General features: G+C 44.0%; 1 protein-coding gene across 4 annotated transcripts in view; it reads left to right on the top strand.

Moving 5' to 3' along the window:
* The first annotated feature begins 365 nt into the window (after positions 1-365).
* The window catches only part of LOC137563524 (regulator of nonsense transcripts 2-like), a 113,450-nt gene continuing 88,944 nt past the window's right edge, over positions 366-24,871 (top strand). Inside the window, exons 1-4 of one of the 4 annotated variants that reach the window (XM_068276098.1) lie at positions 366-466; positions 19,769-20,085; positions 21,451-22,230; positions 24,561-24,721. In XM_068276098.1, the coding sequence (XP_068132199.1) occupies positions 19,787-20,085; positions 21,451-22,230; positions 24,561-24,721 (1,240 nt within the window). In that variant the 5' untranslated portion in view covers positions 366-466; positions 19,769-19,786. The other 3 variants (XM_068276099.1, XM_068276100.1, XM_068276101.1) reach the window with 3 other exon arrangements.

The following is a 24,871-nucleotide window of genomic DNA, read 5'->3' as shown; positions in this document are numbered from 1 at the left end:
GAGGGACTGTCCCTCCAAAAAAGGGACAGTTGGGAGCTATGCAGTTCTGTGAACAGGTCCATAGAATTGTATGGGCAGTGAGCTAACATTAAGCATTCTGCAGCTCAACTGAGCACTGTGTACTAGCCCCGATTCCTTCCTTTTACTTTTTTCACATGAATTGTGTATTTTCTATAAATCACACTGGGGGAAAACAAAATTGTTTGTAAACAGCATGCTACTTCCATCGCAGTCTTATCTTCCCACCCAGCAGGGGGCAGCGTTATGCACAAGAAAACTACACGCCAGACACGTAGAAACGAAAGAGCGCACGTCTGAGTAGACGTTAGACATCATGTGATGCAGTCTTTTGACGTCTACCTTACGCTAGAAGGGGTCCTTTCTGGGACAGTCTACTCTCCGCCTGAAGGAAAATATAAACAACATGCCATAGAATCCATGAACCGAACGCCTTGATCGTTGTAAGGTAAGGCAGTTTGCATGTATATATAGTGACAGCTTATATGTAGGCCCGAAGACGGGTTACACGGTAGGGACAGGCGGCTCCGCCAGTGCTTGAATAGCGGGGTCCTAATGCTGGAACCGTGCAGGGAGCGCACTGTTTACACATTCAGGTAAACTGCTCGGTGTGACGTATTTTGGTCGTATTCACTGCGTGAGTAGTTGGGTGCTGCCTCCTATAGGTGGGGTACCTATCACAGGATGAGCCTGGGTTGCCAACGGTTACCTTGTTTCCTGTCACTGCCAGGGTTGCACATGGGGACTGGGGAGTATTACTGGTTGGTGTGAGCTCTAGGAGGACGTGCTGGGGGTTGCTGCACGAGAAGGCTAGTATCACTTTGTGGACAGGTTTATTGCGGCACTGGGTTGGTAATGTGGGCAGAGTGTTTGTGGTAGTGTGACCCCAAAAAAAACTTTCTAGCCTTGACATTGCTTTACAGTCTTCATTTACTAAATGTGCCCGTTAATGAGTGCCCTGATACAAGCAAACAATGTATAGCTTACCACTAGTGATGTATGTACATAAGTAATTTGTCAAGTGCTGCCAGTTGCCAAAAATCATTCCATTTTCTATGGAGGAAATGTTTTCTGTACTCATAGTAGTCACCCTGTTAACTAAAACTAGGCCTTTTGTGAATGCTTGTTTAGTTATAGCTGCCTTTAGGAGTGGTTCACATAAAAATCTGCACATTTCCAATCAGGTCTAGTACTGTCCTGTCCTATCAGTTATTCATCAGTTTTGCATCCATTTTCTCTCAGTTTCACCTGACTGGACCTGAAATGTACACCTGTTATGTGTGATCAGACCCATAGAAACACATGCAAAACTAATGCCAGCTGTCAAAAACTAATAGGACTGGACAACTTTTTGTGTGTGAACCAAGCCTTAATACAACTGTCTGTAGAGTGAGACTGGGTTCACACATAAGCCAGGGTCATACTTGGCAGAAACACATGCAATTCTGCTAAGTGTGACCCTAGCCTAGCCTAAAGGTGTCCTGTCAGTTTTGTATGATTTTTCTATGTATTGGTTCACAGATAAAATGTGTACATATCTGGTTCAGTCATCTCACTTTTGTATCAGATTTCTAAGGGTGTGTTCACACATAAAAGGTATACATTTCAAATCCAGTCAGGTAAAAGTGATGCAAAACTGACAGGACTGGACCAGAAATGTACACCTTTTATGTATGAACCAAGCCTGAAGGTGCGTACACACATGCGACTATAGTCGTTTGTAATGATCGTTCCCCGATCTTTACCAACGACGATCGTTCCAAAAAACTAACCACCGACTATTAAGGCAAACGACGAACGAGCCAAATCGCTACAAAAGAAAGCTCTGTCTCAGCGGATTTTAACCAACGACGATCGTTTGCAAAAGTAGTACATCGTTGGAAACGGTCGTTCGTACTAGGCTTGACATGCGCATTTCACTATTTCTCTGTGAATCTTCTCATTTTTATGCGCAGGCGCAATAGTTGCTTTACGTGATGTAACGTTCGTTCTAACGATCAGATCGTTACACACCTTTTAAAACTATCTTTACTTAGGTCGTTCTTTCATCAATTAAAAGTTCGTTCGTCGTTCTCAACGAACGATCGTTGTCGCATGTGTGTACGTAGCATGAGACTCAGGCCTGCATCATAAATTGTACCTGCTTATTACTCCTTCACTAAGTTGCACTGGCCAATGGTCACTGAACTGTGCATGCTAATTCTGTCACCAATATACCATGACTAGATAAGATGACATATGGACAGTGGGAACACTTCCATCAGTTTTTCCAATGTTATATAGTTTATTGATTAAATGTATCAGACACTGTGGTCAATTTTAATTGGTTAGAATGGCTGGAAATCAGGTATTGCATACTTTTGTTCTGCGTTAAGACTTTACCATTCTGTTACCCCACTATTAATGCACGTAAAAACAGCAAAATAAAATTCCTATGCAGGGAATAATGTTATTGCTTTCCCTGGTCCCAGCCCTTATCACAAATACACCTTTATTTACATGTCAGTTCTGTTACCACCAGGGCTGTGGAGTCGGAGCAATTTTGGGTACCTGGAGAAGAGTCGGTGGTTTCAATAAGCTGAGGAGTCAGATGATTTCTGTTCCAACTCCACAGCCCTGGCAAGAATTAGACTAATATATATTAATATTGTTGTGGCTCTTATTTATGCAATATCGATTGGCAGCACAGAGTTCAATAAGGAATACCACCACCTTACACTCTCAAAAATGTCAAAATAACTCCTGCGCCTATGCAAATTAATTCTGCAAGAATAAATATCTTTTTAATAAAATATCTAAGATCAAAATAAAATATACAATACAATACTAGTCTGCATTCAATACACTATTTTTCTTTCACAGTGTCACCATACTGTCTCAGATTATATCCAGATAACCCACCAACGGCATGACTGAACAGCTGCCTATATAAAAAACTTTGTGTACCGCTAAAACAGACTCCTCTTCGTAGCTACAAGCACTTGTCCGATTTCCACACCAACTTCCAGCTTAGGGATATCGTCCTAATGCCACAATTAAACGCTACTTCACTGGCCAGTGTAGTCCACTTTCCTCAATTGCACGAAATAACTGATCAGTATATATAGTTCATCCCGAGGTCTCTATCAACCAAACGGAGGTCTCTATCAACCAAAAGTCCGGAGGTGACGTCACCACGTATCAGCCAATCACCTGCGCAGGCGATTGGCTGATACGTGGTGACGTCACCTCCGGACTTCTTCGTGCTTGAACCAGGAAGTACCGGCACGCTAACACCCCACTCCTTGGAAATCAGCGGCAACTAAGATCTGAGGGTCACCGGCCGGGTCCCGAGCTGCTTACGGACTATCTCAGTGTGGAAAGTTCAGGAGTGGAGGAATTTGCATCACTTTCTAAGACACGTGAGTGTGTCGGTAATACGACAGAACGTTCTTGTGATACAGCGAAAATCAAGTTATGAACTGTATATGGCTATTTAGCCACGGAGTTTGGTTGATAGAGACCTCGGGATGAACTATATATACTGTTATTTCGTGCAATTGAGGAAAGTGGACTACACTGGCCAGTGAAGTAGCGTTTAATTGTGTCATTAGGACGATATCCCTAGGCTGGAAGTTGGTGTGGAAATCGGACAAGTGCTTGTAGCTACGAAGAGGAGTCTGTTTTAGTGGTACACAAAGTTTTTTATATAGGCAGCTGTTCAGTCATGCCGTTGGTGGGTTATCTGGATATAATCTGAGACAGTATGGTGACACTGTGAAAGAAAAATAGTGTATTGAATGCAGACTAGTATTGTATTGTATATTTTATTTTGATCTTAGATATTTTATTAAAAAGATATTTATTCTTGCAGAATTAATTTGCATAGGCGCAGGAGTTATTTTGACAAGAATTAGACTAAGGAGTGGGAGCAATTTTGGGTACCTGGAGTCTTGGTTTCATAATCTGAGGAGTCTGAGTCGGATGATTTTTGTAGCGACTCCACAGCCCTGGTTATCACTGCTGCCTCTTGTATACATCCATAGGCTAGCTGACACCTCTTCCCAGATTATTATGGAGGCTACCACCCAATCTTTGCTCCCCTTTCGCTTTGGGCTGGTGCACACCGAGCGGGTTTTTCAGCGTTTTTGCAGCCACTTGCGGATACGCTTGGTCAATGTATCTCAATGGGGTCGTTCACACCAGAGCGGGAGGCATTTTGCTGAAACGCATACTCCCGGGGTGCGGCATTTTTCGGATTGCGGAGGCGTTTCTGCCTCCAATGTAAAGTCTAGGAAAAACGCAAACCGCTCTGAAAAACGGCAGTTCAGAGCGGTTTTGCAGGCATTTTTGTTACAGAAGCTGTTCAGTAACAGCTTTACTGTAACAATATATGAAATCTACTACACCAAAAAACGCTTCACAAAACCGCAAAATGCTAGGTGAGACGCTACAGAAAAATAAGAAAAAGCGTTTCAAAATCTGCTAGCATTTTGTGCATCTGCTAGCAGGTTTTGGTGTGCACCAGGCCTAAGTGCTGATCTGTGCTCCCTCCCTGAACTCCAAGAGTTTTGGAGTCGCAGCTCAACTACACCACCATCACCACCACCAATGCCCATTTTAGGGAACAAGTCAGGCTGTAGACATTTTAAATAAAAGTATTGATGTGAATTTTTAAATATTAACAAGGAGGAGGAAGCAGACAAAGTAATAACATCTTTGCCTAAAGAGATAGTATCTGAGTCGCCTGTTCACTTTGTCTCTACCACTTGACAGGAGAAAACTAATAGCTCTTAGCAGTTTTGTCATTTGGAAGAGTGGGATCCTTGTCCATGTCCATTGCCTTGCTAACAGATGAGGGGTGATAATTGTGAGTACTATTTCAGCACAAAGGTCATGATTTTCCATGACCTCTCCAGACATCTCTAAGCAATTATAGTAGTAAATCTGGACTGGATTCATAAAATTGTGTCTGCTCTTATGTGCAACCTACACGTTGGTCATATTGAAATATAGCAAGGTTGCTGAGAGCTTACCATGATTTTTGCAAGTACTAGAACCACCAATAAATGTAAAATATTTTATATTTGTCATCATGCAGCTGAAAAAAGGCTGCTAAATTTATTATTATAATTTAGAAAATAGATTTTATTTCTGAAATCTTGTATTGTTAATTTGGGTTCACTTTAAGCATACACTTACATTTGCAATCGGCGTCTTTGGAATGGACTGGAGGAGCAGAGGAAGGCAGGTTTAGTCAGCTGTAACCGGCCTGCAAGACCAAAGCGTTGATCAGATAGGGTATCATTCATAAACCTGTTGTCGGTAAGGAGAATCAGTGCGAAAAAAAACCCGCTGTCGGTATTTTAGACTTCTGGGTGGGCATTCATGAAAAAGTGTTCACATGCGATAGTAGTGCGGAGATTTCCCGAACTAGGCTGTCGGTAGGCAGGCGGTAGGCTTGCGTTAGCACAGGAAGCTGCGGAGTTGATACATTTCTCCGTGTTCTGCTCTACTGCAGCTGCCTGGGAGGTCTGTGTGTCTCCATTCACTTACATTGTTATCACCACATCAGAGGGAGCGGTACTTCCCGACCTCACACCACTTGCGGTGATCTTTATGAATTAACATTTTGCTACATTTTTTACAATAATCACCGCACAAGGCGGTGATTTATCGCTCTGCTCGGTAAGGTCAGCTTTTCATTGCGGAAGGAGCCTTTATGAATGCTGAATTTGCTACGTGGGTGGTAAAGTCAGCTGTTTAAAGCATTTCCGCATGCGGAAATGCTTTATGACTGATACCCATTGTCTCACCACACAGATGTCGCTCCTCGCTGTCCACCGCAGCTTGTCAAAGCTGAGTCCATTGCATGCACAGACTGTCTGTGTTTTCTCAGAGTTTCTGGCTCATGAACCAGGAACTTAGCCAGCTTATTCAGCATGCACACTGGCTTCTTCAAACCACATTGATCAGGCCAGTAGGAGCGCTCCACAATGTCATGGGGAGCAGCCCCCACACACCTCAGTGAGCTTCAGCTGAATGTGTGTGGCGGGGAACAGGTGTACACCTATTTAAGCAAATCCCGGTCAGGTTGTGTGGACGGGCAGAGAGCGGGGCAGCTCTTGCATAGTAATTCTGGGTCAGCCAATCTGACCATGCTTACATGTACCCATAAACCTATACCATGTGCAGGCGAACGTATGAAAGCTGTGTTATTAAACAGGCCAGTGTATGCCACCACAACATGTCACCTAAATGTACACACCCACATGTGTGGTGTTAATCAGTGCTGCTCGGATACCCCTTTTCAAAATCCGGATTGACCCGGATCAGATATCCGACTACAGTATCTGGGGTATCCGGACGGATTCGGATATCTGGATAGAAAAACCGGAAGTGGCCTTCAAATTGCTTTAAAAACGTTTTTTAGGGTAAATGAGGCATGTATCATCATTATTTTTTTAAAGGGAAACACTAAGTGATGATGTGGGGACTTAACCACTTGAGGACCTAGGGCTTTACCCCCCCTTAAGGACCGGCCACTTTTTTTCCATTCAGACCACTGCAGCTTTCACGGTTTATTGCTCGCTCATACAACCTACCACCTAAATGAATTTTGGCTCCTTTTCTTGTCACTAATAAAGCTTTCTTTCCCAGGACGTCTATCAGGACAGCACCCCTTCTTGAGACTTGTCTCTCCACCCCACCGCTGGACAGGAAGCTAAAAGATAAAAATTTGCATAGCAGATATGCGGCAGCATAAATACCCCCCAGCTCACCTAGAGCCCTCAGTTGTTTTTCTGTCCTGGACGGAGCGCAGGGGATCCTCCGCGGTGCCATCATTGTCAGGCGGCAGGGGCAGCGGTGTTGCGGGCTGTAGCTGGAGCTGGTCAGGGGAGCCGGCGTGCAGCCCGGACAGCGTGGAGGAGGCTTCTCCCAACTTGGCAGCACCTATATACGCGCATGGGCGCGCAAAGGAAATTCCGGCCGTGTACCGGAAGTGCGTCACGCGCTGCGTCCCGCGTGACCGGAAGTAGGAGCGTCATTTGCAGGGGCAATTCGGCGCACCTGGATGGAGATAAGGTAATTACCCAACACTATTTAAATAATTAGCAGTACATGTTCCCACCCTTTGGCAACATGGAGGACGCTACAGGCCCTACTCCACTGCTATCTGCTGAGTCTGGCGCTGAACCCTCTCTGGTAAGCGGCACAGGGGTGCTCTAATACCGGGGGTATAGATGTGTGATGGGGTTTGAATGCTGCTGTATAGAGCTTCACTAATTTAGCCCATATTTTGCTTTATTTTAGCCTAAAAAGGATAAATCAAGTTCCCAGCATCATTCATCATCATCTGCATCTGCTTCTACATCTTCTTCTAAAGGGGAAAAGAAATGTCCATTATGCAATACAAAGATGTCCTCAAGTCGGAAATTATGTCACCATTGTACAGATAAAATAGTGAAAAATGAATCTCCTGTGATATTTAAGGATCTAATGGGATGGATGAGATCAGAAATGACCACAGCTATTAAGGAAATCAAGGATTCCGCCATAGCATCATCATCATCCTGTATCCAGGGGCCTGAGGACCCTAATCCTCCTCCAGGATCCCCTCTAGTCTCCTTAAATCCGGCACCAGTTTCTAGGAAGAGAAGGGCTGAGGAATCGGTAGCATCCGAATTATCTGAGGGAGAATTAGGAATTTCATCCTTCGAGGAAATTTCTGAGGATGAGGAAAGAGAGAAATCGGGGAAAAATCAAAAATTTGCTTTTTCACCTGATCTTATTAATGATCTATTAGCTGCCATGCATAATACTATGGGCATTGAGTCAGAGAAGAAGTCTCTATCACAGTTGGATCAAATGTATGAGAGCCTATCTGATCCTCATTCCTCAGTTATCCCGGTTCATTCTTCCCTAAAAAATATGATAAGAAAGGAGTGGGATAACCCTGAGAAACGGGCTTTTTGGCCAAGGACCCTTAACAGGCGGTATCCTTTTACCGTTGAGGATCAGAAATTCTGGGGTCCCTCTCCGAAGCTTGATCCAGCTTTGTCTAGAGTTTCAAAGAATACAGATTTACTCTTTGAGGATTTCGGGCACCTCAAAGACCCTATAGACAAAAAGACCGATAATCTTTTGAGAAGAGCATGGGAGTCCTCCTCACTTACATTCAAACCCGCCGTGGCATCTACAGCTGTAGGTAGATCCCTTAAAACCTGGTTAATAGAGACTCAAAATAAAATTGCCACGGGAGTACCTAGGGAGGAAATCTTACAGGATTTTCCTAACCTATTTAATGCCACTAATTATATGACTGATGCAGCAGACGACACAGTGAAACTTACTGCTAGGACTACTGCATTAGTCAACTCAGCCAGGCGTGGTGTTTGGGTCAAAACATGGAGGGGAGACAATTCCTCCAAAGCCAAACTATGTGGAATTCCTTGCGAGGGAGAATTCTTATTCGGGTCTAAACTAGATGAGACATTAGACAGAACTGCTGACGTCAAGAAGAACTTTCCTGTTAAGAGGAGAGTTTTTCCTTCTAAACGTCCCTTTCGTGCCAACACAAAGTCAGAGTCTGATAATAAGGCCCCTACCAGGAGAGGTGGAGAGAAAAGATGGGCCCCTTATAAAGTACAGAAGGGTAAACCAGTCTTTGCCACCCATTCTTCTACCCAGGCTAATAAACAATGACGCCAGCATCCCAGTGGGGGGAAGGCTTACCCACTTTTACGAGACATGGCAAGAAACCTTTCAAAATCAGTGGCTATTAAAAATAATTCTAGAGGGATACAGCATAGAGTTCTCGCAGACACCTCCTCAAAAATTTCTTGTTTGCCCAATTCCAGAAGACATTGTACAGCGTCTAGCATTGGAAAAGGAAATATACTCTCTGCTACACAAGAGAGTGATCAGGGATGTTCCAAAATGTCAACAGGGATTGGGATTTTACTCCCCAGTTTTCCTGGTAAAGAAACCTCAGGGAGAGTTTCGATTTATCCTGAATCTAAAGGAACTAAACAAATCAATAAGATACAGAAGATTTCGAATGGACAATATTTACTCTGTGATAACTCTCTTACAGAAAGATTGTTTCCTGGCATCCCTGGACTTAAAGGATGCATATCTGCATGTTCCAATTCATCTGAATTCACAACAGTTTCTCAGATTTGCGGTGCACCTGGAGGGAAAGGTAAGACACTTCCAGTTTAATGCTCTACCTTTCGGAATTTCTTCTGCTCCTTGGCTCTTCACAAAGATTTTGTCAGAAGTATTAGCAGTTATCAGGGACAGGTCCATATCTGTTCTTAGTTATCTGGATGATTTATTGATTTGGGGGCAATCTAGAGACTCAGTGTTACTACAGGTAGAATCCACTATGGAATTTTTGCAGTCAATTGGATGGCTTATTAACTACTCCAAATCATCCCTAATTCCTTCTCAGCTCATGGAATTTTTAGGGTTCAATATTTCCACTACTAATGAAAGCCTTTTATTACCAGAGAGGAAGGTTTCTGCAATACTTAATACTGTTTCTTCTTTCCAGCAGGCCCACTATATCTCCCTCAGAAAAGCAATGGCGGTTCTGGGACTCCTAACTTCTGCCTTTCCGGCCATTCAGTGGGGTCAATTCCATGCCAGGACCTTGCAAATTTGGATTCTGACAAAATGGAACAGGGATATAAAACTTCTGGACAAGAAGGTGTTCATTCCCTACAGTGTAAAGGTCTCACTCATGTGGTGGCAAGATCTCACTCATCTATCAGAAGGTCGGCTGTGGCATTATCCATCTCAGTTAGTGATAACAACGGACGCCAGTCTATGGGGTTGGGGAGCACACATGGATGGTCGTCCAGCTCAGGGACAATGGTCCAACAGGATGAGAACCAGGTCATCGAACAGCAAGGAGCTTCAGGCTGTTTGGTTGGCGCTACAAAACTTCAGTCAGGACATAAGACAGTGTCATGTGCTGATAAGGTCAGACAACAGCAGCGTGGTAGCTTATCTGAATCGTCAGGGAGGAACGAGAAGTTCATTACTGTGGTCCCAAACCAGACAAATCCTAAATTGGGCAGAAAGGAATTTAATGTCCTTAAAGGCCCGACATCTAAAGGGTACAGCCAACCAGTTGGCAGACTTCTTAAGCAGGTCCCCTCTGAAACAGGACGAGTGGTCCCTAAATCCATCAGTTTTTCAAGAGATCAAGGATCAATGGGGGTCCCCGGAAGTGGACCTCTTTGCCAACAAGGACAATGCCAAGTGTCAGAGGTTCTGCTCACTATGTCCCCTAGACAAACCTTGGGCAGTGGATGCTTTTTCAATAAATTGGGGAACACAGTTGATGTACAGTTTTCCCCCAATATCACTCATTCCACAGGTTCTGAACAAGGTTGTACAGGATCAAGCTCAAATGATCCTGATAGCCCCCTCCTGGCCGAAGAGACCGTGGTTCACTTTGTTACAGAAATTGACAGTAGGTCAGCCAATTACTCTTCAGAGTCGACAGGATCTACTACAGCAGGGCATAGCCTTTCACCCAAACCTTCAACTTCTTCACCTTACAGCATGGAGGCTGAGTGGAAAATCTTGAAGGCTAGAGGATTCTCGGATAAATTATCCGAAACCCTGATACAATGTCGTAAAAAGGTAACCAGGGATATTTATAATAAGACATGGACAGTGTATCTGAATTGGTGTAAAGAGAAATCTTTAGATTTATCTTTATCTACGTCAGTGCTTGAGTTTCTTCAACAGGGATTACAAAAAGGATTAAGTGTCAGTACCTTGAAGGTTCAGACATCGGCAATCAGTGTCTTCATGGAAAGGAGACTGGCGGCAGAAGAATACTTTATCAGATTTTTCCAGGCTCTGAAGAGAATTCGGCCATTAGTTCGTTCTCGAATTCCCTCATGGGACTTAAATACTGTTCTCCAGGCTATGTGTGAACCACCATTCGAACCCATAAAGGAAATATCCGACAAATTTCTTTCTTTAAAAACCACCTTTTTGTTAGCCATCACATCAGCCAGGAGAATTGGTGAAATTCAGGCTTTGTCAATTCAAGAACCGTATTGTATTATTGCAGACGATCGAATTACACTAAAGTTAGACAACGCATTTCTCCCTAAAGTGGTATCTAAATTCCACAGATCCCAAGAGATGTTTTTACCTTCCTTTTGTGCTAATCCAACCAATGAGAAGGAAAGACGTCTACACTGTCTAGATGTAAGAAGATGTGTGATTCATTACCTTGAAAGAACTAGGGAATGGAGGAAATCTGATTCAATGTTGATACTGTATGGAGGAATATCTAGGGGGAGACAGGCCTCCAAAGCTACATTGGCCAGATGGATTAAAGAAGCTATTACTACATCTTACAAATCCCAGGGTAAATTACTTTCTACTCCAATCAAAGCTCATTCAACAAGGGGTGTTTCCACATCCTGGGCAGAGAGGGCTGGTGCATCCATCGAACAGATCTGCAGAGCGGCCACCTGGTCCAGCCAAAATACTTTTGTCAGACACTACAGGCTTAATGTCTTATCCAGTGCAGACTTAAGTTTTGGCAGAAGGGTTCTTCAAGCAGTGGTCCCACCCTAAGATTTCATCTTGTCTATCTCTCAAGAAGGGGTGCTGTCCTGATAGACGTCCTGGGAAAGACCACATTTACTTACGGTAAAGTCTTTTCCAGTAGTCTGAAGGACAGCACCCCTGCGACCCACCCTGTGTGGGAAATATTAAGGTAAATATACATATGGTTTTGTTTTTTGTTGTATGCATACGTCCATATAATCTTTTTATAACTGAGGGCTCTAGGTGAGCTGGGGGGTATTTATGCTGCCGCATATCTGCTATGCAAATTTTTATCTTTTAGCTTCCTGTCCAGCGGTGGGGTGGAGAGACAAGTCTCAAGAAGGGGTGCTGTCCTTCAGACTACTGGAAAAGACTTTACCGTAAGTAAATGTGGTCTTTTGGTGCTATTTGATGGCTCCTGTGCTTTTTTTTTTTTTTTTTTTTTTTTTTTACTTTTTATTATATTCATCAAAAAAGACATGAATTTTGGCCAAAAAAAAGATTTTTTTAACTTTCTGTGCTGACATTTTTCAAATAAAGTAAAAATTTTGTATACATGCAGCGCGAAAAATGTGGACAAACATGTTTTTGATTAAAAAAAACACATTTAGTATATATTTATTGGTTTGGGTAAAAGTTATAGCGTTTACAAACTATGGTGCAAAAAGTGAATTTTCCCATTTTCAAGCATCTATGACTTTTCTGACCACCTGACATGTTTCACGAGGGGCTAGAATTCCAGGATAGTATAAATACCCCCAAATGACCCCATTTTGGAAAGAAGACATCCCAAAGTATTCACTGAGAGGCATAGTGAGTTCATAGAAGATATTAATTTTTTGTCACAAGTAAGCGGAAAATGACACTTTGTGACAAAAAAAAAAAAAGTTTCCATTTCTTCTAACTTGCGACAAAAAAAAATTAAATCTGCCACGGACTCACCATGCCCCTCTCTGAATACCTTGAAGGGTCTACTTTCCAAAATGGGGTCATTTGTGGGGTGTGTTTACTGTCCTCGCATTTTGGGGGGTGCTAATTTGTAAGCACCCCTGTAAAGCCTAAAGGTGCTCATTGGACTTTGGGCCCCTTAGCGCAGTTAGGCTGCAAAAAAGTGCCACACGTGGTATTGCCGTACTCAGGAGAAGTAGTATAATGTGTTTTGGGGTGTATTTTTACACATACCGATGCTGGGTGGGAGAAATATCTCTGTAAATGACAATTTTTTTTAATTTTTTTTACACACAATTGTCCATTTACAGAGATCTTTCTCCCACTCAGCATGGGTGTGTGTAAAAATACACCCCAAAACCCATTATACTACTTCTCCTGAGTACGGTGATACCACATGTGTGGCACTTTTTTGCACCCTAACTGCGCTAAGGGGCCCAAAGTCCAATGAGGACCTTTAGGATTTCACAGGTCATTTTTGTTTCAAGACCACTCATCACGGTTTAAGGCCCCTAAAATGCCAGGGCAGTATAGGAACCCCACTAATGACCCCATTTTAGAAAGAAGACACCCCAAGGTATTCCGTTAGGAGTATGGTGAGTTCATAGAAGTTTTTTTTTGTCACAAGTTAGCGGAAATTGATTTTAATTGTTTTTTTTCACAAAGTGTCATTTTCCGCTAACTTGTGACAAAAAATAAAATCTTCTATGAACTCACCATACTCCTAACGGAATACGTTTGGGTGTCTTCTTTCTAGAATGGGGTCATTTGTGGGGTTCCTATACTGCCCTGGCATTTTAGGGGCCCTAAACCGTGAGGAGTAGTCTTGAAACCAAATGTCGCAAAATGACCTGTGAAATCCTAAAGGTACTCATTGGGCTTTGGGCCCCTTAGCGTACTTAGGGTGTAAAAAAGTGCCACATATGTGGTACCACCGTACTCAGGAGAAGTAGTATAATGTGTTTTGGGGTGTATTTTTACACATACCCATGCTGGGTGGGAGAAATATCTCTGTAAATGACAATTGTTTGATTTTTTTTACACACAATTGTCCATTTACAGAGTGATTTCCCCCACCCAGCATGGGTATGTGTAAAAATACACCCCGAAACACATTATACTATTTCTCCTGAGTACGGCGATACCACATGTGTGACACTTTTTTGCAACCTAGGTGCGCTAAGGGGCCCAACGTCCTAATCACAGGTCATTTTGAGGCATTTGTTTTCTAGACTACTCCTCACGGTTTAGGGCCCCTAAAATGCCAGGGCAGTATAGGAACCCCACAAGTGACCCCATTTTAGAAAGAAGACACCCCAAGGTATTCTGTTAGGTGTATGGCGAGTTCATAGAAGATTTTATTTTTTGTCACAAGTTAGTGAAAAATGACACTTTGTGAAAAAAAAACAAAAATCAATTTCCGCTAACTTTTGACAAAAAATGAAATCTTCTATGAACTCGTCATACACCTAACAGAATACATTGGGGTGTCTTTTTTCTAAAATGGGGTCAGTTTGTGGGGTTCCTATACCGCCCTGGCATTTTACGGGCCCAAAACCGTGAGTAGTCTGGAAACCAAATGTCTAAAAATGACTTTTCAGGGGTATAAGCATCTGCAAATTTTGATGACAGGTGGTCTATGAGGGGGCGAATTTTGTGGAACCGGTCATATGCAGAGTGGCCTTTTAGATGACAGGTTGTATTGGGCCTGATCTGATGGATAGGAGTGCTAGGGGGGTGACAGGAGGTGATTGATGGGTGTCTCAGGGGGTGGTTAGAGGGGAAAATAGATGCAATCAATGCACTGGAGAGATGATCGGAATGGGGTCTGAGGGGGATCTGAGGGTTTGGCCGAGTGATCAGGAGCCCACACGGGGAAAATTAGGGCCTGATCTGATGGGTAGGTGTGCTAGGGGGTGACGGGAGGTGATTGATGGGTGTCTCAAGGTGTGATTAGAGGGGGGAATAGATGCAAGCAATGCACTGGCGAGGTGATTGGGGCCTGAGGGCATTCTGAGGGTGTGGGCGGGTGATTGAGTGCCCTAGGGGCAGATAGGGGTCTAATCTGATAGGTAGCAGTGACAGGGGGTGATTGATAGGTAATTAGTGGGTGTTTAGGGTAGAGAACAGATATAAACACTGCACTTGGGAGGTGATCTGACGTTGGATCTGCGGGCGAACTATTGGTGTGGGTGGGTGATCAAATTGCCCGCAAGGGGCAGGTTAAGGGCTGATTGATGGGTGGCAGTGACAGAGGGTGATTGATGGGTGGCAGTGCCAGGGGGTGATTGATGGGTGGCAGTGACAGGGGGTGATTGATGGGTGATAGGTGATTGGCAGGTGATTGACAGGTGATCAGTGGGTTATTACAGGGAAGAACAGATGTAACTAATGCACTGGCGAATTGATAAGAGGGGTCTGAGGGCAATCTGAGCGTGTAGGCGGGTGATTGGGTGCCCGCAAGGGGCAGATTAGGGTCTGATCTGATGGGTAACAGTGACAGGTGGTGATAGGGGGTGATTGATGGGTAATTAGTGGGTCTTGGGAGGTGATCTGATGTCGGATCTGCGGGCGATCTATTGGTGTGGGTGATCAGATTGCCCGCAAGGGGCAGATTTATGGGTGGCAGTGACAGGGGGTGATTGATGGGTGATTGACAGGTGATCAGTGGGTTATTACAGGGAAGCACAGATGTAAATATTGCACTGGCGAATTGATAAGAGGGGTCTGAGGGCAATCTGAGCGTGTAGGCGGGTGATTGGGTGCCCGCAAGGGGCAGATTAGGGTCTGATCTGATGGGTAACAGTGACAGGTGGTGATAGGGGGTGATTGATGGGTGATTGGTAATTAATGGGTGTTTAGGGTAGATAACAGATGTAAACACTGCACTTGGGAGGTGATCTGACGTCGGATCTGCGGGCGATCTATCGGTGTGGGTGATCAGATTGCCCACAAGGGGCAGGTTAGGGGCTGATTGATGGGTGGCAGTGACACGGGGTGATTGACAGGTGATCAGGGGGATAAATGCATACAGTACACAGGGAGGGGGGGGGGGGGTCTGGGGAGAATCTGAGGGGTGGGGGGGGGGTGATCAGGAGGGGGCAGGGGGGGGGGGGGATAAAAAAAATAGCGTTTACAGATAGTGACAGGGAGTGATTGATGGGTGATTAGGGGGGGTGATTGGGTGCAAACAGGGGCCTGGGGGGTGGGCAGGGGGGGGGTCTGAGGGGTGCTGTAGGCGATCTAGGGCAGGGGGGGGGGGGGGAAGAAATCAGTGTGCTTGGGTGCGACATAGGGTGGCTGCAGCCTGTCCTGGTGGTCCCTCGGACATTGGGACCACCAGGGCAGGAGGCAGCCTGTATAATACACTTTGTAAACATTACAAAGTGTATTATACACTTTGTATGCGGCGATCGCGGGGTTAACATCCCACCGGCGCTTCCGTATGGCCGGCGGGATGTTGCGGCTGGTGAGCGGAGAGAGGCGCCGGCGGAGGATCGCGTCACGGATGACGCGATCGCTCCGCCCATGCCCTTACAAGGACCGCCGCCTCTCGTCTATACGGCGGTCCTTGCGGGGTCCACTTCCCGGCCGCCTCTGTGCGTTAGGCGGTCGGGAAGTGGTTAAACACCCCCCCCCCCCCCCCAAAAAAAAAAATGGCTATCCAGTAACATCAGGCCTAGGTTCCAGACAGCAGTTGTGTAGCCCACATAGGCCTCAATTCACTAAGCTTTACCAAACACTTTATCGAACGTTTGATAATTTACCTCATGGGTAAAATCTACTTTTGAATTCATTATGGTGTTATATATTTAACAATAAAACGATCAATAAATCTATAACAACATCTTAGTGAATTCAAAATTAGATTTTACTTATGAGGTAAATTATCAAACGTTTGATAAAGTGTTTGATAAAGCTTAGTGAATTGAGGCCATTGTGTCCAAAGCCCAACAATAAAGTTTTCACCCCAGACACCTCCAAAAAATTATGCAGCAATTGTGTTTTGGGTTAAATATAGGTGGTATCAGTGGCCTGTGGCACCCTGGCGGTGGGAGCTGCACAAGCAGCAGGAGCAGGACAATGCAGCAGCAGCAGGTGTAACGTGTGCCAGGAGAATGCCGGACGTGGCCCTTGGCATGTGGCACGTGTCACACGGCACTTGGCCAAGTGACAGGTGCCAATTGCCATGTGACACGTTCCAAGGGCCGTGTGCCAAGTGCCACGTGCCGAGTGACAGTCAGACAGCAGAGGAGAAGACACTAACTGTCATACTGGCACTGCTCAGCAGCACAGCAGTTCTGTAGTAAGCTAACACAGTAGTACTACTACTCTAACAACTACTAGCACTGACTGCAGTACTACAGTACTAACTACACAATAACACAGTAATCCTATTCCCTATTATCCCTAACCTATACTGTAGCTAGCTAAGGCTAATAGCTGGCCAGCAGGCAGCAGCTGACCTGGTCTGTGCACAGCACACACACACACAGACACATAGCAGCAGCAGCAGCCCTGAAGCACAGCACACACTCTGTCACACAATGAAATCGAGCTAATTAACAATACAACAATAGTGAAGGGGTTAATCACTGAACAGCTTTAGGTTTACAACTGTATACAGCACTGCTAGGCCAGCCGCACTGCAGCATGTTTCTCAGTGACTGAGCAGTCACACAGGACAAGATTTCTCATCATGGCACCCACAGAGTGGCTGGCTAGGGTTCCCTTCTGTGATTGGGTGCCAGGGATTAGGCTGGGAGCCCTCTAAATGGCTCAGTGAGGTCAGGTGGGGCTGGCCAAGGTTCCCTTCTGTGATTGGTTGCTAGCGCTTCTGCTGGGAGCCCTCTGATTGGCTCAATGATGTCATCTTCTTAGTTACAGTATTCAGATCCGGATATTCGGGGTATGTGACCAAATATCCACAGATTGGTATCCGGATTTGAAAAAAAATCCGGAATCCAAATCCGATAGCTGAAAAAAGGTCGGATATCCGGAATCTGGATGAGCACCACTGGTGTTAATTACCCCTCGGGTTCCGGCGGAAATAGCCAAGCCCGATTGGGGCCGCTCTACTGCGCAGGCCACTCGGGAGCACTATTTTTTCCCTTGCAGGATTACTTTACAGCACACCTAAAAGTGTGAGGAATATGGAGGCTGACATTTACCTCCTTTTAAACAGTGCAGATTGCCTTGCCGTGCTGCTTATCCTCTGCCTCTAATGCCTGGTACACACCATGCAATTTCCCGTCAAACGGGTTGAATTGATAATTTCAAACGGGTCCGATCTGATTTCCTGACGTTTCTGATCACTTATATACAAAATCGATCAGATAATGATCAGATCAAACTTGTCAAACACATGATTTGACCCATCTGACGGGAAATTGCATGTTGTGTACCAGGCATAATACATTTAGCCATAGACTCTGAACAAGCTTTTAGATCAGGTGTTTCTGACTGAAGTCTGACTGGATTTGCCACATGTTTGTTTCAGGTTTGTGATTAAGACGCTACTACTGCCAAAGAGATCAGCAGGACTGCCAGGCAACTGGTATTGGTTAAAAGGAAACAAATATGGCAGCCTCCATATTCCTCTCGCCTTAAGGTGTCCTTAAAGAGAACCTGTACTGAGTAAAAATATTTAAAATAAACACATGAGGTAACTTCAAATGAACATTGCATAGTTACCTTGCCATCAGTTCCTCTCAGAAGCTCACCATTTTCTTCTGACAATAATCCCTTCCAGTTCTGACAATATTTTGTCAGATCTCAAATATATCAGTTACTGTCAGTAAAATATCAGTTGCTGTCAGTTATAGATGAGAGGAAAACTGATGTACCAGGTAATGTCCATGTTTCCCTATGGTTCAAGTGGGCGATGTTACAGTTTAACTGTGTGCTGACCAGAAAGCTGTTATGGGGTAATGGCCATTTTCAAAATGGAGGACGGAAAATTCCCTTGATCACAGTGAACAAACAGGGCGCGGGACAGGAGAAAGACACTGAGGAGTAGACTACATGGAAGGTAAGTATGACTTGTGTATGCTTGTTTTGATTTTAATTTTCAGTTCAGGTTTTCTTTAAAGATACTCAAGTTGAGATGCCATCAATGAAGGAAGAGTTAGTATAAATGACTGAAAGAAACAATAGTTTGCGGAATGTTTTGTCCTATGCTGCTAAAGGCATGCCATAGTTACGATGCAGAAAGATGGACGTATTCACAAGCAAGCTCATGCAGTAAGACTATTTGTGGCATTGTGCTGTGTGAGCCCTCCATAAATGCTTTAAAAGTAATAGTACATGCAATTGTAAGCAGCTATCGGCAATCCAAAGTGCTTGAGACCGCAGGATGTGTATGCCCTGGGCAAAAAATGGTCAGGTTACACAATAGCATCAGCGCCACCCAGGAGTTTCAGCTGGTGCAGGGTTAGCCGTCTTTTGGTTTCACCATGCGCCGACCAGCCATTTTTCAATGTACACCTGACGGGGGTCAGAGTTCATGGTAAAGATAATAAATGCATAGTCTTTTGCTGTTTTAATGTATTGAGTTTCATTGGAAGTGATAGGCCAGGGAGGTTAACGTAGAACAATTGTCAAAATTTACTCTCTGCTCTAAGAAATTTGCAGTTTTTGTTTGTCGTAAAATATATGGTACATAGTGAGTTCAAATAATAACTTGTATAAGCGTGCCAACAACTATTGTTACTTCTCAAAGGTCCAGCAGCAAGTTTTCATGTCTTGGAGGCTTTACTGTGGTCACATGTCGATAGACATCTCACAGGGAGTAGGACATGCTTTCAACGTGCACTCAGTTGACTTTGTTCAACTGCTGAATACAACCACCAGATTTAATGCTCCCATTTGGTTACATGTACAAGATAGAGTGGTGTTTTATTGGTGTTAGGTTTAAACTGTCAATGTGAACTGGGCCTACCCCTTTGACAAAACTCTTTTGATAACTGGTGTTTGTGAAGTAGCACCATGTATAAACACACTGTTATAAGCCTATATAGATGTTTACTTCTAGGTCATTGTGGTTTTTTTTTAATCATTCAAGAAATGCCAATTAATGTTGCTGTATTGGTCTATTTAAGTGTCTTTATATGCAGGCATTGTCCAGCATTGAGGCTCAGTTATCAAAACAGTGGTGAGGATATTGTGGCATATCTCATAGCAACCTGTGTGTTGGTGTCTCAACTAAGAATTTTCATGTATTTGTTATACGTTTCAGGTCTGGGTTGGATAGATAATGCCAGCTGAGCGCAAAAAGCCTTCAAGCATGGAGGAGAGAGAGGCAAGAGATTGTAGTGAAAAGAGGGCAACGGGCAGCAGAGAACGAGCCAAGGATGAGATGAAGTTGAGTTGCAAAAGGGAACAGTCAAAAGTCAGCGAGGAGAAGAAAAAGAAAACCGATGATGACAGGCGTAAGAAAGAGGACAAAGACAGCAGGAAAAAGGAGGAGGATGCAGGGAAAACCGAGGAAAAGCAAGTGCAAGATGATGAGAAGAAAAAGGCTGATGATCAAGAAGAAGCTGCAATTCAGTTAAAGTAAGATATAAATTGTTTTTTTCTTTAGCTATTTCTGCTGCAAGAAACTATTTTTTGTAATGTATATTCGGACTCCCCTTAAAGGGGCACCATGATGGAAAACTATGAAAATTAAAATACTTTTGTATACATTTTTACAAATCAGAAACACAAAATAGGGATCAATATCAAACCAAAATGCTAAATCCCGACAATCCTAATTAATCCTTGATTTGGAAAATTGTTGCTCATCTAATAAACTGACATACAATTGACACATTCATAAATACAACAAGTGGGAGTAGGTTACTGGAGTGTGTGAGCTTGCAAAAGTATACTCAAGCTGCTACTCTCTCAGCTCCTACTGTCAGTCACCGGGGATCCAGGATCCCTAATGAATTTACCCTCTGTAATAGTCTTACCTTCCTGCGGCGAGTCCCGCGGCATCTCCGGCGGTACTCTCTTGCGGAGTGGGACCCCGCTCTGCTGTCCTCCAGTGGCATCCCCAGCACCCCTGCGGCGGTGGTTCAGCGCGGGCGCATGCGCAGTACGTCTAGACCAACGCGCGCGGGGCAGAGCAGCCTTTATAGGCTGAGGAGGCGTGTCTGACACCCTTTTGCAGGAGGTGCTGTTAATTTTGGGGGTGGGCTTTTGATTTGCCTCTTGGGTACTTAAGGCCAAGAGTGCTCTTGCTCATTGGCCTTGATACTAATCAGTTCGCTTGTTCTTGGCCCTTAGTTAGTGAGAATTTGTGAGAGCTACATTTCATATATTGCGCATCAGCGCGATATATATGTACTCTAGTCAGTCAGTATTATATATTTGTAACATTGTATATTGATCTGTGTACCGATCTTTGCCTGCCTTTTTGACCTTAAATCTGCCTAACCCCTCTGTACTTTTGCCATCTGATATCTGTGTATGACTCGGCCTGACTCTGACTTCGCTCCTGTTGAATCCTTCCAATACGACTGACATCTGGCCTATGTGTATGACTCTGCCTGTTATTTGATTACGATTTTGCCTAGCCCTTCTGTACTGTAGCAATCTGCTCTCGTGAACGACCTCGGCCCGTCTCTGGCTACGCTTTTCTCATTGGCACTGTGTATTGCTTTGTCACGCTACATCTCTTCACGCACCAGCATGATACCCTCACTAGATTCACATACAGCGGGGGAACAGAGGATTGTTTGGGGACTTTGTGGGCACAGGTTACCTGAAGGGGGCTGGCAGAAGCCCCCAGGTAAGTGAAACTTTTTTTTTTAAGGATTTTTTAGTTCTGCTTTGCATGTAACTTGTTTACTGGACATTAGCTTTTTTCGTGCTGCACAGTTCCCCCTTGATAAGAAAGTTTAAACTGTCCATTTTTGTTTACCTTTTGCACAGAGAGAAAGAAGAAGCCCATCAGCTGCACCAAGAAGCCTGGGAGCGACACCAGGCCAGGAAAGAACTACGCAGCAAGAATCAAAATGCTCCTGAGCACCGACCTGAAGAGCACTTTTTTAGCAGATTGGATTCCAGTCTAAAGAAAAATACTGCCTTTGTAAAGAAGCTGAAGACCATTACTGAGCAGCAGAGAGATTCTTTATCTCATGATTTCAATGGCCTTAACCTCAGCAAATATATAGCAGAGGCTGCTGCCTCCATAGTGGAAGCAAAACTGAAAATTTCTGATGTTAATTGTGCAGTACATCTGTGTTCCCTCTTTCACCAGCGATATGCAGATTTTGCTCAGTCCCTTCTTCAAGTCTGGAAGAAGCATTTTGAGGCTCGCAAAGAGGAGAAAACCCCAAATATAACTAAACTGAGAACAGATTTGCGTTTTATCGCTGAGTTGACTATTATTGGCATCTTCACAGACAAAGAAGGCCTCTCCTTAATCTATGAGCAGCTGAAGAACATTATTAATGCAGATCGTGAGTCTCATGCTCATGTGTCAGTAGTTATCAGCTTCTGCCGTCACTGTGGTGATGACATAGCAGGTTTGGTACCCAGAAAAGTGAAATACGTGTCTGAGAAGTTTGGTCTCAACTTTCCTCCCAGTGAGATCATAAGCCCAGAGAAACAGCAGCCTTTCCAGAATTTGCTGAAGGAATACTTCACTTCTCTGACAAAACACCTGAAACGAGACCACCGAGAACTGCAAAACATAGAACGCCAGAACAGGTGAGTTCTGCACATCTGCAAAGGCATCATAGCATATGGCAACATAGACGTTTTTGGCTTCCCCAATTAAAAAGCTGTATTTAAGGGCCCTAAAGGAAAAAATTATGTTATATTATGTTATAATAAGTTATGATTACCTCGCTAACCTGTAGCTACCAGTTTTCAAGCACTGCTTTCTATTTCAAAGCCTCCTGGAAGTGCTAATTTACATCATGTGACAGCTTTTCTCTGTCAGTAACCAGCCTTGCTGACTTCGTAGTCCCCTACCCACTTGGTCTAACTGCCGAGGTAAGGGACATACTGTGTCATTGAGCTGAGACAAAACAATATACATTTTTAACGTAACATAAAACTGGATATCTATGTCATTTTTAGCAATAGGATACATACGGCACATTATTTATCTTATCAGTTTATTTTCACTTAAAGTGAATCTGAAGCCTAAAATAAAAAAAAGATACTTCCCTAAGGAGAGGGAAGGCCCTGGGTCCTAATGGTCCTTCCCATTCTCCTCCCAGTGTCCTCGGTCTCCAGCAGGCTCCTCCATTTGTATCTCCCGCCGGGGGAGACTTCGGCAATCTTCGGAAGCACTGGGACTTCTGAAGACCGGTGGCTCTGTACTGCGCATGCACGCTCATGCGTGCGCAGTATGGAGTGTCCCGTCTTCAGAAGCCCCAGTGTCTCTGAAGGCTGCTGAAGTCTCCCCAACCCGGAAGATAGCAGCCACAACTAAGTTGGCTGTGCACTGCTAACAGTGAGCCTGCGGAGAACGGGAAAGCTCATTAGGACCCAGAGCCTTCCTCTCCTTAAGTATCTGAGTTTTTTTTTTTTAATTTTGGGCTTCACTTTCTCTTTAACCACTTCACCCCAAAGGTGTTTTTACCCTAACGGACAAGCTATTTTCACCTTTCAATGCTCATCCCTTTCATTTGCCAATAGCTTAATCACTACTGATCACAATGAAATGATCTACGTCTTGTTTTTTTCACCACCAATTGGGCTTTTTGAGGTTGATATTTGTTTTCAGTAATTACTTTTTCTATGCATTTTAAAGGGGAAAAACAAGGGGAAAAATGGAAAATACACTTTCTCCAATTTCATCCCCATGTAGTTTTAATATAAACACTGCTACTGTACTTAAAACCCACACATTTTATCTGCTATTTGTCCTGGTTATCACGACATTTTGATTATGTCTGTAGTACAAAGTATGGTGACAATATAGCATTTGGAAATATAGGTGTATTTTTTTTCTTAAGAGTTTTTTTTTTTTCCCCTTTCCACTGTTTTCACGCACGCGTGAATGCGCGCACATCGACTGCAGCGCTGTCTGACTTATAAAAACGTCCTGGAGCCATTAAGGGGCTCTAGCTGGACGTTATTAGTCAGCTTGTCATTAAAGAGAACCCGAGGTGGGATTTAATTATGTTAGTGGGGCACAGAGGCTGGTTGTGCACACTAACACCAGCCTGCGCGCCGCTATACCCGCCGCAGTGCTGGGGACACGCAGCGTGTCGCCAGCACAATGTTTACCTATGTGCTGTCTGTTAGCGCCGCTCCCCCGCCTCCTCTGTATCGGCACTACCCGCCCGCGTCCTTTCACTCCCGCTGATTGGAGGGAAGGGACGTGGGCGGGTAGCGCCGATACGGAGGAGGCGGGGGAGCGACGCTGACTGACACCGCATAGGTAAACATTGTGCTGGCGACACGCTGCGTGTCCCCAGCACTGCGGCGGGTATAGCGGCGCGTAGGGGAGTCGTGGAGGCACACCATGGGGCAACGGAGGCTGGTGTTAGTGTGCACAACCAGCCTCTGTGCCCCACTAACATAATTAAATCCCACCTCAGGTTCTCTTTAAGTGGTTAAGTGCCATTTTAAATCTGGTGTTTACTACTTCCATTTTTTTTAAATGAATCAGGAGAGTAATGAAATACCACTGTGCAGTGACCTCTTATAGGAAGATGCAAAGCAGCCAGGTAGAACACTTGATTCCCAGACTTCCACATACAAACTACTGTAAATTCCTGTGCTTACTGCAGCAGTAAGAGAAAGAAGAAAAAAACGTTGTATTACCACCTTACAAATTCAAACTAAATAAAAAAGAATACATCACTTTGGTTAATGTAGCTTCTTTTGAAGTCAATGCCAGCAAACCTTGCCTTTTCCTTTAAGAAGCCAAGTCAAGCCATTCTAGATACAATCAGGATGATAGGAAATTAAATAAATCAGACATCCTTACAGTGTTTAAAAGACTGTGTAACTAAACCACTTTTACTTAATTTGGCAATATTGAAATAAATGTCTAAATATCTGTGTTTATACTGAGATAGGCGCATCCTTCATACCAAGGGGGAGCTGAGTGAAGACAGGCACAAGCAATTTGAGGAATTTGCAACATCTTATCAAAAATTATTGGCAAATTCTCAGTCTCTTGCTGACCTGCTGGATGAAAATATGCCAGAACTTCCTCAAGACAAGCCTGTACCAGAAGGTACGTGATAACATTATCTTTCCAATAAGGATGGTGTAGAAAATTAATTTTAGCACATTTTAAAATGGTGTGAGGCATTTTAAATATTGAAACGTGGATTTTTTTTTTTTTTTATTTTTTTTTTTTTTTATTTTTTTTTTTTTTTACTTA

This window comes from Hyperolius riggenbachi, chromosome 3 (genome assembly GCF_040937935.1).
Source record: "Hyperolius riggenbachi isolate aHypRig1 chromosome 3, aHypRig1.pri, whole genome shotgun sequence".
NCBI classification, from domain to species: Eukaryota; Metazoa; Chordata; class Amphibia; order Anura; family Hyperoliidae; genus Hyperolius; species Hyperolius riggenbachi.
Note: the sequence above shows the minus strand (reverse complement) of the source record. Positions and strands in the feature narration are given on the sequence as shown.